The following is a 13,445-nucleotide window of genomic DNA, read 5'->3' as shown; positions in this document are numbered from 1 at the left end:
AGCTATGAACAGGCCCTTGGATCCTGGCATGGTGCCCTGGCTGACAGTGCTGTTGGAGAATTCCTGACAGTTTTCAATTAATCAGCTGAGGTCTAGTTTTTAGAGCTTTATTGAAACAAAGCAAGTTAATAAAAGATAATGGAATAAGTGGCACAAAAGGCCCAGTGTCTGTAATGAGCTCTGTTTATTAGAATTAGAAGGCACTAGGGGGTTTCAAGAACCATGGCTGAATTTTTTAGGGGTCCTATGGAGTTTGGAAGCCCTAGTCCTATTAAATCCAGCCTCTAACTCAACATCAGGATGTGGCATGAGTGGGTTTTAATTTGAGTAATTAAGCTAACTTTGAAGAGCAAGAGGTTGGATACTTGGATCCAGATCCCCCCCCAAAGAAACCCAACAGCTGGCTTGGATTTTGTCAAGCCAAAAGCTGATCTAAAAAGGCTTACAAAAATCAGCAGCAGCCCTCAGCTTGCTCCTTTGCGATGGTGTTGTGGTCCTGTTCTTCCAAAAGACTATAAGGTTATTGAGAGTGGGAAAGTGACTCTGCTTCATGCAGTCCCCCTCTTTGCCTTAGAGCAAGACTAAGGAGAGCATCTGAGAGAAACTGAACCGTGTTAGATGTCTTTCTGTCTCCAGCTGTTCTATACGGTCTCTTGTTCTATACTTAGATTGTAAACTCTTTGGGGCAGGGACCAGCTTTTTGTTCGGTGCCTAGCACAATAGGGTCCTGGGCTAGAACTGAGGCTCAGATCTATCATCACACTAGATGCACAGGGCTTGGAGGGGCCTACTTTCACCCTGACATACCCCTATGGTGTAATTCAATGGATTTCAGTGGATTTTCTTCCAATTCACCCTATTAGGCAGCAGCTTCAGAACAGGAATTTTTGTTTCAGATCTTCACAGGCAAAGACGAAGAGCCTCATACATTGTTGCACCATTCACCACCAATGCCCTGATCATGCAAACCCTTAACATCACTGACTGGAGCAGTCCCAGAGACTCCATGGGCATGATTCACCGCAGTAGCATTATAGAAACATAGGACTGGAAGGACTCTCAAGAGGCAGGATTAAGTAGATTTACACCATCTCGTGTGCTTACGTGTCTGCAAGAGGTGGGCATAGGTTGGTCAGGGTCAGAGTATTTGTGACCAAACTCACTGATTTTCACCCTGCTCGCTCCAGACTTACTGGGATTGGGTATGTGTCTAGCTTCAACTGCATGTGAATACTCCCAAACCCATTAGACCTCTGCCTTGCCTAGAGGGTTAAGTTATAACAGACTGGGGGGGAAAGTTGGTTCCATCTGACCCCTGTGCCTCGCTGTAGTTCTACTCCTGCAAGCCAGCTACAAGATAACAAAAAAATAATAAAAATAGCAAACCCCTTGTGGCCCAGCCTCGAAAGGGGTTTGCACAGCTCTCGACATGGTCCCCTGGGTTTATCTACACACAGATTAGACTAGTTCGGGTTTAAGGAGGTGCACAGCTATGGACTCTCTCTTTTCCTCATTGCTTGTTTTAACTCACTTGGGGGGGCACTGTTTAGCCCCTAAGGATAATACTAAGGCAGCACCCAATTGGAGACAGAAGCAGGGCAGTGAGGCCTTCAGCATCCTTCGGGGCCCGGTTGTAGAACTCCCCTTCAGTGGAGGGGTATGACCAGTTGGAATAGCCCTGGCCACTCGATGGCACCTGCCTTCCTCCTGAAGCGCCATGTCCTACGCGGGAGTGGCGAGACCTCCCAAGAGCGCCCAGGCCATATCCAATGGCAGCCCCGGCAGCAGCTGCTCCGGCCATCTTCACGCCACCACTGGAGCTGCTCTCTTTGCTCTGGCTGCTGCCCCTCTTTGGTAGGGCCTGGAATCCTCCGCGCCTCCCTCCGCTTCCTCCTCCATTTTTTCCGCTTCCTCCTCCGCTTCTTCCTCCTCCTCTTCGACAAAACGCGGCCTCACCGAAGACAGCGAGCACTAGCATTATTATCCAGTACCAGGCCTTCAGGGTCCTCCTCATCCTGCCACACCTGCAACAGGTACACGAGGGAGGGAAGTGAGCCCTGGATTCGCCACAGGGAATTCTACAAAGAATGGCGCATTGATACCTAGCCCACCGGTCTGTACTTAGGATTCAACAGACCCGAGTTCTGTTCTTAGCGCTGCTGTGTGACCTTAGGCTTCATGCCTCTCTTTCCCCTCCCACTCTTTGTCTGTCCCATCCATCTAGCTCCTCCAGGAAGGGACTCTGGTATAGTACAGCATCTAACACAACGAGGATCCAATCTCTGGTGAGGCCCCTCGGTGCAAACCCTTAATACAAATAATATTAACTAGATTTGCTGCCTAGAGGGTCCTTTTAAAGGGGGAGATAAAGTTTATGTGCACTTCAGTGCTATATAAGATTTCATTTGTTGATGACCTACAACACAGATGGACAAAAATTTCAGAGCAAAGCTGTGCCCACAATTATTTAAAAGGGGAGATCTGGTTATAGCTGGCCTGAAACTGGGACCATCCGAACCAGTGAGTCAATGAAAGGACAACTGGCATCAATTAAGAGATTCCCATTGACTTATTTGGACTGTGCCCTTCACGTATTAAAATCGCCAGAACCACTTGTCATCCCACTGTTCACAGGGTGAGTTGTAGTAACTTGCATAGCCCCCGTGACACAGCAGAACCTTCTCCCTGGGAGCTGACCAAACAAAAACCGTTGTATGTAATCTGCTGAGCCCTCACCAGTCAAGCGCTACCCCTAGCCCCACCCACAAGGTTTACAAAGCACTTTTGAAAAGCCACATGCTGACATGGTTCCATAGCTGGAGATTCCATTTCAATGGAAGAGCAGACATCGCATTTAAGGCAGCAATTTGGGTGCAAATATCTGCGGGATGACAGCCAACAAATAGCCCTTTAAAAAATATATAGGGGATGAAAAACAAACAATATAAAAGCTCATATAGAGCAGATTTGGGAGGGCGTGGAGGTGGGGGGGAAGAGATCTGCTTTATTTAGTGTATATTACAGACGCTGATCCTGCAAACAACCCAGCACAGCTAAACATTTTTTGAGCAACACCAGGGCTCTGTTGAGTGCCTGTCGACCTGCGCTTACAGATCTAGCTCAGCAGAGGGTCCAACTGGGGGTTTGTGCCATGCCCATCCCCATAGCATCTGAACAGAACTGCAGTAAACCACAGATGCAGTTCTTGGACAGACAAACAATGCCGACATTAAGGCAAATGGTTTATTTCCCCATCTACTGCTGGCTCCCCAGGCCAGACGTCATTTCAGACACCGAGCATACAGAATAAAGGTGAGTGGCTCATCTCATGAGAAAACACTCAAGTGTATCCAAGTCAGAGCAGGGCTCTGTATTCTTCACATCATAGGATCCAGGCTGAGTTGCATGTGTTCTTATAGACGAATTTTGGGATGCTACAGCTTTGCACTCCTCACTTTACCTACTCTATCTCTGCTGTTTCTAGGGACCCCACCAGCATAGTTCCTCAATTCTATCCTTCCCCACCCAGTCCCCTTTATTTCTGCTATTGGAAGGCATTTAAACCCCATCATCTGCTGCAATCTTTCCTTCACATGCTTTTTACTTTGAATGCTTAGGAAGTAATAGATACAAACAGGTTAGCATGTCTGCCCACCAGGTTGCAAGACAAGAACAATAACCAAGACTTATTTCAGAGTGGCAGCCGTGTTAGTCTGTATCAGCAAAAAGAACGAGGAGTACTTCTGGCCCCTTATGCTCAAATAAATTTGTTAGTCTCTAAGGTGCCACAAGTACTCCTGTTCTTTTAACCAAGACTTAGACCTTCCTGTATGTAAAAGGAGGCAATCCAGGAAATGCAATCAAACCAGGAGCATGTGAAAATACATGTCAGATCAAAGAAAATTGCTTCACTTACTTGTTGCTGGGGCAGTAAGAGACAGCTTGATTCCCTGCAGGGAAATAATCTGCTGAGGGTGGACTTCCAAAGTGCCGCATTCTGCATGTGTGCTGGTGATAAAGCATCAGCTACTCTACAGGATTAGGATTCCCCATCAGCTAACTATGACTAACAAATGGAGCTGACATCACTCATCACATCCTGCCCAATGAGGAACATGTTAAAGCCACGTGCTCTCTTTGGAATGGTCACTATTAGAAACACCCTGCAGACTCTCTGCTAGGGCTTCAGTCATTCACTTGTGGCCTTCACATGAGGGTAGAGTGACCAGATGTCCCAATGTTATAGGGACAGTCCCGATTTTTGGGTCTTTTTCTTATATAGGTTCCTATTACCCCCCCCCGCCCCGATTTTTCACACTTGCTGTCTCGTCACCCTACATGAGGGGTTGCAGGTTGGCTTTGCAGGATGCAGCCTTACTTTCCAGAGGGGTGGTGTCAGACAGGCAGATTTCAGTGCAGATGCTTAGCCACTGGGAAGAGGATGGAATCCACCACACAGGTGCTGGACAAGGTTATGGAGGAAGATGTCCATTTAACAGGTTAAAACTTGTATATGATTAACAGCAGCATCTGCAGAGACACTAAGCAGGATAACCTTCCCCCAGAAGACCAAGCCTCATGCTTCAGGGCATAAACAGATATTGGGGTCAGGAAGGAATTCCCCCCCACTTGGTACCACACAGCACAGTTCAGTCCTCCATGGAGGAAATGCAGCCCCAGGTAAAGGGCGAAGTCTCAGATAAGACCTCAAAAATAAGTTTTAAAGTGGGACTTAAGTGATGCACCGATATTCTGCTGCCACCTCTACAAAGGAATGAATTTTGCCATCTGGAAGATAAACATCTGAAGAGTCCAGCACTGAGGAGTGAGACAGATAGGCTATCAGGCTAGATAGCCAAAAGGCCAACAAGAGACAATTAAGATCAAGTGCTGTATGTCACTATGAAATGGGCTTTTGGTGTGTGCCAGTAGGGAAATTTATGGGATGCAACCCTCATGAGCCCAATTGAGGCATAATGCACCAGATGGTTAGCTGGTGTAAGGAAGCGCCACTGGAACTCCAAACCGGAGTTATTCTCACCCTGTGAAACCTTGCCCCTGCTTTAACACTTGCTTATTCAACTTAGTCTTGTCTCCTCTTCACCATCAGCTCTAAGAAAACAAATACACACAAACTCAGCAATCTCAGTAGCATTTCTATCCGCAAAGTGCTTTATTTAAAAAACAAAAAAGGATCTAACTCGTGTGCTTTGATAACGTATTGAATTGTTACATAAGCTTTTCTCGTTAATAAATGAGGCATTGTCAAAGTCATGATCAAAATACATAAAAAGCATTTGTCACTTTACAATACTTTCAGTAACACAAATGCTAGACAGATCTGTGTAAAAAAAAAAAAAAGGTACCATTTAAAAAAAAGCCTACAAAGTTACACTACAAAAACTCAAAAGGAAGAAAATCGCCACGAAAGTTTTAGTTAGCGTTAACGACATACAAAGAGATATTGCTTGTTTAGCTCCAGAATGAGAGAGATTTACACAGATGTTCTACTTATGTCAATGATAAAGCAGATATTACAGGTGGTAATTGAGGCTCATAAACTGCAGCTCAACTAGGGACGTGGGGGCAAACCCAGTAGTGGTTTGAGATTTGGATCTGGGTTCACGTTTATATGAATTTCTAAAGCTCAGAGAGGGTTGGGAAAATGGTTCCAGCATTGCCCCGGTCGCTACACATCTGTCACTGGCATAATCCCAATTGCTGCTCATTCTCTTAGTAACAAGGATGCACTATTGCCCATTCGTTCCCCTTTTGCAAACAGATCTTGCTGATCAGAATTTATTTCCCCACGCCATGTCAGAACCGTGCTGGGGAGAGCAACCACGTGAGGTGCAGGGCAATGAAGAACTGGAGCTCTTCAGTTTTTCTGGCAAGGAAGCAGGAGAAGCCCAGCATCCATGTTCACAATGGCGATCAGAGTTGGAACCTGTGTACACTGAAGGCCTTGAAAAGACTCCCATTGCCTTCAATGAGGAGCAATGTAAGGGCCAGTCTAAGTTAGGGAAATTTGCACCCCCAAAACACTGCGGCAGCGCAAAATGGTGCTGGTACTAGAAAAAGTTGCAGTGGGGTAAGCACCACTGGGCACTATGGCCACGTGTCTAAAGATAGAGAAATATGCCTTAGTGCAAGCCCCTAATCTAGACAGACATTAACAAAAGGTCTTACAAAGATCTCTCTTCACCCTATACACAAGGGCAAAGTTAGCCTAGACTTATTCATTAACCAAAAAATGTACACGCGGACTCAAAAAACTAAAAAAAAAAGAGAGACACCAACAAATTCACAAATAGTTGGTTCTGTGCTACATGATCCCGAAACAGGTGTGGAGTAACTTCCCGAAACCACGCTGAGCGGAACCTCAAGTTGCAACTCTTCATACGGTCATTGTGCTGGCTTGAGTTTCTTTATAACAATGTCTTCCAAGAGAAACTCGTTCTTGGAAACTATTTCCCTGGGCGATATTTGGCATGTTGTGTAGATCAGAGAGATTCACATTTTTTTTTTCATTTCACAATAGAACTAGTGCAAATGAGAAGCGGGGGAGGGGAAAAAAAGAAGGGTTACACAGCCAGATACAAGTGGAAAAGAAGAAAACCACACGAATACGCAGTTCTCCCATAAAAAGCTCAATGGACACTCAACTGCAGCTTCTTTTATTTTCAGCAAAGACTATGCAATCGAAGGTGAATATTTATTTCCAAAGTCACTGAAACCAACCTAAAAAGTTTCCCCTCCCTTTTTAATTATTACAGTAGAAATGTGCTTTTATTTAATCAAGTCATTTTGTTGCATGTTACTGTTTTGCGCCTTTAATTATGTGGGGGGGTGGGGGTGGGCAAGGTTGCCTCTTAACACTGCATGTGTGAACTGAGCCCTGGTAAAAAATGCTAGAGGCCTCAGTTCAGCAAAGCATGGGTTTAACTTTGAAGGTTGAGGTAAGTGAGCCTCAAGCTAGGGTGACCAGATGTCCCGATTTTATAGGGACAGTCCTGATATTTGGGGCTGTGTCTTGTACAGGTGCCTATTACCCCCATCCTGATTTTTCACGCTTGCTATCTGGTCACCCTACCTCACGCACATGCTTAAATGTTTTGCTGAACCACCGCCCATGTGACAGCCCTGGAGACTGGTTAAACAGACACGGCTTAAACAGGGGCAGTATAAGCTTCCCCAAGGCTGCCGTGGCTACATGCCTCAAAACCATGCCCTCCGGGCTGCCCTCTTCCAAGCAAGGGAACAGGGTTCTGGCTCTGGGGCCTGACAGCACTTAGGCTAGGTCTACACTACCCGCCTGAATCGGCGGGTAGAAATCGATCTCTCGGGGAATCGAATTATCGCGTCTCGTCGGGACGCGACAATCGATCCCCGAATCGACGCTCTTACTCCACCAGCGGAGGTGGGAGTAAGCGCCGTCGACGGGGAGCCGCAGAGGTCGATTTTGCCACCGTCCTCACAGCGGGGTAAGTCGGCTCCGATAGGTCGAATTCAGCTACGGAATTTGCGTATCTTAAATCGACCCCCCCCTGTAGTGAAGACCTGCCCTTAGCTTCTCTGCTGAGTCCCCCAGCAAGAGAGGGTCGTTAGCACCCACTCTGGCGTTGGGTTTCCTGCCATCAGCACCAGTTCGCTAGGAAAATCACAACGCATTCCTCTCCCATCGGGCCACTCAACAGCCATCAGCGTACAAAAGCTTCCATCCTGACTTAGATCTGAGCTAACTAGAGCTGCTTAAAGAACGGGACGGGGGGAATTGCAAGAAGTAAGTAAAAACAAAAACAAACCAGACGTTTCTGTGAAAGTTTTCAGCAAAAATTAGAAAACAAAAAACAAAACAGCAGTGCAGGGATGAAAGGCTCCTTATCCCAGTGCTCTGGGACATCCACTCCCCTTCTCTCTCTCTCTCTGGTTTTGTTACACGCTTTACGTAGATTGAGCGCTTTCTGCTACAGAAGCTCTAAAATATTAAAACACTATTTGCCCACAGATTGAAACCTATTCTATATTAAGACACACAGTGTAAAGCCACCAGCAGGCAGCTCGTCACAGCAACGCAGAGCCCGCGCGATGGAGACGCTCCTGTCGCCCATCTGGAAACTCAGCTTGGCTCCTATTCCTTGTGTGACCCTCTTGAGGGCGTTACAGGAGCCAAGAGAGACAGGAGTGAACCACGTTATACAGATCACACCACAGCCATGAACCCCAAGAGCAAAGAAAGTAAAGAGACAGACACCATTGTATCCAAGTCCCATTTAAACCGAAACCAAACCCGTTCTCCTTAGCAGTATCAGAAGCAATGTCATCCTCCGCAACTGACCTGCTGGAAGATATTTCCCCAGGGCATCTAGGGACAACTGAACACCTTAGGGCTCAACTTTCATCTGAGAAATGCTAGCAATATACTGCACATCTTAAAGGAAATAAAGGCCCCATAGAGCTCTGGTCCTAAGCCAATCAAGGAAAACAGAGACTTAGTTAATTTAGAGCATGCTTGGAAGTCTGCTAACCCCACTGCCAGTTTCTCTGTTCACTGAAAACCAGCATTAGATTAATCTTTGAGGCCATCATTTACAAGCAGGCTTTCCTGTTATGGGCTCTGCCAATGCAGATATGAAGGACTGAAGATGAAATTTGGGTTGGATTCAGAGAATAAGTGTCCCATGTCATCCCAGCTAGGCTTTGAACCAAGGGCCTGCTAGTCTGTAGGAAGCAGTTCTAGCTGTTGAGCCAAATGGAAGGATGCCACTTACAACTAACCTGGGAGCCTTACAAGCTCCATTGTGGTTTACACCCATCATACAAAAAAACCCACACAAAACACACACACACAGTGGAGATGGTAAACACTACTTAGAGACAGTCAGCTGAATTTAAGACACCAGGAGTTGAAGGGCTACTTCCACGTTGTCCCTGTCAAACTAGCTGGAGTGTGAAGCTAATGGTGATTATGTTGTTGCTTGCAGAGATTAAAAATCCACTGACAACTAGCCACTCTCCAATCAACAGCCCCAACCCAACTCATGTTCTGCAACTGAGGAATTGCTCGGTATAACTCTAGGCAAAGACAGTACACTGGTGGGAGTCGGTTTCCCTTGCTTGAGGAAGGGCTTATGGATCAAGAGTCTTTAATCACAGGTGTGGACAAATCAAGGTTCTGAGGCAAATTTTCCAGAAGCTCCTAAGTCTCTGAGGCACTTTTGGGGGGAAAAAATTGTTCTCTATCCCCCCTCCCCCCACCCAATCTCAAAACTTTCCTCTGGCAGATGCATCAGAATCTAGATAATATTTGATGTCAAGCTACATGGAACTGCCACATCTTGGCTCCCTTTATTCCTTGTGACAACCACGTGAGTATCACACAACTGGAGTATCTCATGGACACTCCCAGTCCCTGTTGACTTTGACAGCCTGTCCTTGCAAGGTGCTTAGCTCAGCAACGCACCTGTCTTGATTCCATTCGCCTCTTGATACCATTTTTTAGGCTGGTCACAGAGTCATCGAGTTTAAGGGCAGATGGGACCACCAAATCCTCTATATTCTGTATATCACAGGCCACAAACACCACCCATACACCAAACCTACCAACCAACGGCTACTGAAGCAGGGCTCCACTGACTTCAGAGTTACTCCTGATTTACACCAGAGAGGGGAGAATCAGGCCTATCACATGTTGAGAGAACTTTGCACCTTGCAGGATCAGGCCCACAAGCCTCATTCTAGAAACCAGTCACTTAACGCTCCTCTGCCCACACCCCCAGAAGCTGCCCTGGTCTAACTCCACACCACGACCCACAGACTCCAAGCTCTCAAGGACAGAGCTGCCCAAACCACCAACAGGTGATGGTTATAATTGTAACAACTTCCGGAACATCTGCCCCCACCTCGTCAGTCCTCCCAAGAGATCTCGTGCCAGCATTTATGTTGGAGGATTGTCAAGGCTCCCAACCTAGGCAGGTGCATCTCTTCCTTTCCAGCTGCTGTCTGTCTCCCACAAGCCCTCTGGGGGCTCCACTTCCTGCTCATGCTATTCTTCCGTCTCCTCCTCACTTTGGGAAGATATACACTGATTTCTAGCTCAGGCAGATGTACACACGCTAGCTCTGATCAAGCTAGTGCTTGAAATAGAATGATGCAGCTACAGTGGTACAAGCGGTGGCACGAGCTAGCAGAACCGAGTCCTTACCTAGGGTCTTGGATGGGATTGTACTCAGGTGGCTAGCATGGCCTGCTACCTCTGCTGCTACTTTTGGCATGCTAGCTCAATCAAATCTAGCACATGTACATCTCCCCGAGCTGGGAATGACACCTCTAGCTGCAGTGCAGACATACGTTTGGTGACCCCACACATGAAAGCGAGGCGCCAAGCATCAGTCAGGGAAGCAATAGGGGCAGAACGAGGCAGGAAGGGTCGAGCACCAGGCGACAACAAGATGGATCTCCCACCCGTACCATGCAGGGGGGGGGGAAAAAGTATATCTTTTGTGGCTGCACTCTGAGAACCCTCTGAACAGGAAAAACAAAGAACAAAGGACTGTCCTGTATGGGAAAAAAGCTACACATAACATATATCTTGCCATCAAAACACACTTCATAACGCACGACATTCTGGCACGAGCGGAGGTTGGCAGGAGTTATTGCAGCAAAGTGGCTACCAGTACTGGGATTGGTCTGGAGCATTTACACGGACTAGTATTTTCTAAGTGTGTGGGCACGGCAGAAGCTGATTGACTAGCTTTAGTGAGCATGAGTTTTGTTCTCTCCTTTGTGTACAGACATGAGAACATATGCACAGTAACATCAGCACTCAAGCATGGATAAGCAGCTCAGAAAGGCAGTAGGCGAGAAGCAAAGGAGCATGATCCACTCCTCTCAATGCAACTGCTTCTTCAGTACAGACACTGCAGGTCAAGGCGCACAGGCATGCCACACCAGCCTTGGTGGGCATATCCCAGGCCAGCAAGGTTAACTCTCCTCTTTGTGAGTGCTGGGCTTGCATTCTGTAAATCATTTCCTTTGAGAGGGGGAAAAAGAAAATTACTGGAAGATTTTCCTTCTGCAGAAGGAGTCCATTGACTCTCACACATCCATGTCTGCTGAGCAGGTACAGGACACACATTCAATCTCCACAGGGTTTTGCATTCAGGTTTGGTTCCCAGGATGGAGTGCATCTTCTTTTCAATCTGTTCTTCATGTAAACAGGGATTCTTAGAGAGACCGATCGCCGATACAAGGCTGCAGCATAGTGCTGAGGAGAACTTTAGATCATTGCCGGGCTCTCGGAAATCTCTTCTAGTCTTCGTTCTATCATTAGCCGGAGGACTGTGTATCTAGAGGAAGGAAGGAAGAAAGGAAGAGCCTTGTTAGAGCTGAGCCCAAAAATCTAGGTACCTTGACAAATTGTCAACAATACTATAACTCCTCACTCATATTAACTTCACAATAGGCCCTGAAGGTCTTTGAACTTAGACTGACCGGGCAAGGGAGTGGAGGAGCCAATTTCCATGAGTCAAGGGCCTTCTACCTCTAACCCAGTCACAGTCTTTGTATAGTTGTGAGCAAGATGTTAAAAAAAGAACTAGATAAATTCATGGAGGACAGGTCCATCAATGGCTATTAGCTTGGATGGACAGGGATGGTGTCCCTAGCCTCTGTTTGCCAGAAGCTGGGAATGGGCGACAGGGGATGAATCACCTGATGATTACCGGTTCTGTTCATTCCCTCTGGGGCACCTGGCATTGGCCACTGTTGGAAGACAGGACACTGGGCTAGATGGACCAATGGTCTCACCCAGTATGGCCGTTCTCATGTTCTTGTAAATCTATGGGCCAACAGCCCAAGATATTCTCAATTGTCTGCTAAGCGTGAGGAGAGGCACAGGCCTCTGAGGTAGCCAGAGCCACAAACCAAAGCAATATGAAGCCATATGTCAGCCCAAACTTCATAGAATCATAGAATATCAGGGTTGGAAGGGACCTCAGGAGGTCATCTAGTCCAACCCCCTGCTCAAAGCAGGACCAATCCCCAGACAGATCTTTACCCCAAATGCGCAAATGGCCCTCTCAAGAATTGAACTCACAACTACGGGCTCAGCAGACCAATGCTCAAACCAAGAGTTTGGGAACCTCAGACAAGCCTGCTTTGAGCTTCACAACAAACCTTGTCCCAAGCTCTATGTCTAACCAGACAGACCTCTCCCAAGGTCCCATCTGTTTAACCACTGGAAACAAGGAAGGTTGAGCTTGCCAGGGACTTTTTAAACACATGAATTAGCCAGCACATTTAGCCACATTATGAAAATAGAAGAAAGAACGCTTCCTCCTACACCCACCCTGCATTCTTTATGCGGACATGTACAAATGATGCCTCTAGTTGAAATACTGCCAGAAGTGGAGCATTTTCATCTCTGTCAATTTCTCTGCAGGAATAGCAGCGAACCATTCCCACTGCAAGTCATCACGGGCCAGGTTCTCAGCCAGGGAACAATTGTACCTTCACGCCTCACAGTTCACAAGTTCATGCTGCCAGGGTTTTTTTTTGGGTCCCCACAAGAGAACTAGCAGCACTGCTGGGATGTCAAAGGACACAAAGAATAACCTAGAATTCACCTTCCTAGACACACTTCAGGCTGGTCTACACTACTGTTTAAGTCAATGCAGCTGCGCCAATGTAGCGCCATAGTGTAGATTTGCCCCAAGACAGCAGCTAAAAAGGTAGCGTGTTCGAAGTCTGAAACCAACTGAACTGGCGTGTTCGCATCCACGGAGGATAGACAGACAGACAATCACATTGTCAGCTCTCTGAAGCACCCGGCACACTTGGAGGCGCTGTGAAATAATTCATTATAAAGACAGAGGAAATGCTACATTGGAACAGACCATCTACTCTGGTATCCTGTCTCTGCATTCCAGCCCAGCAGTGGCTGCATCTGAAGTGGGGTAAAGCAATCCCCGCTAATAGCTGAGGAGCACTGGGATAAGAAAAAGGTGCAGAATATCGTCAAAACCATTTATCAGCATCATTATTAAAATGGGTCCCATTGCCAGGAAGCCCCTGTTGCCACAATTCAAGAATGGGCTATATGCAATATCAGCGTCTTCTGCTTCCCCACAGAATTGCACAGAGAAGGTTGAATATTGGGGGGGGCGGGGACCAAGCTTTTTGAAAGCAGGTGCCTAACTTTAGGCAGCTACACCCAGATAGGCACCGGGATGTGTGGCTCGCCTTTTCCCTCCCCAAGAACTCACTGACCAGTAACTCCCTTTAAATTGAAAGGGAGATGAAAGCAGTTCAGAACCTCTGCACATCGGGCCACTTATTTAGGTGCACAAGTATGGATTTAGATATACGGATCCAGAGGACTAAACCCCGGGTCTGGGCTACTGATGTTTCTGCTCTACCATCCAGCAGCCACAGCACAGCCATGA

The 13,445-nt window shown here is 47.0% G+C and overlaps 1 protein-coding gene across 3 annotated transcripts in view; it reads right to left on the bottom strand.

Annotated features, from left to right (window-relative positions):
• Positions 1-5,143: 5,143 nt before the first annotated feature.
• The window catches only part of RASSF2 (Ras association domain family member 2), a 44,303-nt gene continuing 36,001 nt past the window's right edge, over positions 5,144-13,445 (bottom strand). For all 3 annotated transcript variants that reach the window (XM_042840281.2, XM_005285189.4, XM_042840282.2), the window contains one exon: positions 5,144-11,348. In XM_042840281.2, coding sequence (XP_042696215.2) covers positions 10,908-11,348 — 441 coding nt within the window. In that variant the 3' untranslated portion in view covers positions 5,144-10,907. The remainder of the gene's footprint in view (positions 11,349-13,445) is intronic.

Source organism: Chrysemys picta, chromosome 2 (assembly GCF_011386835.1).
Source record: "Chrysemys picta bellii isolate R12L10 chromosome 2, ASM1138683v2, whole genome shotgun sequence".
Lineage (NCBI taxonomy): Eukaryota > Metazoa > Chordata > Testudines > Emydidae > Chrysemys > Chrysemys picta.
Note: the sequence above shows the minus strand (reverse complement) of the source record. Positions and strands in the feature narration are given on the sequence as shown.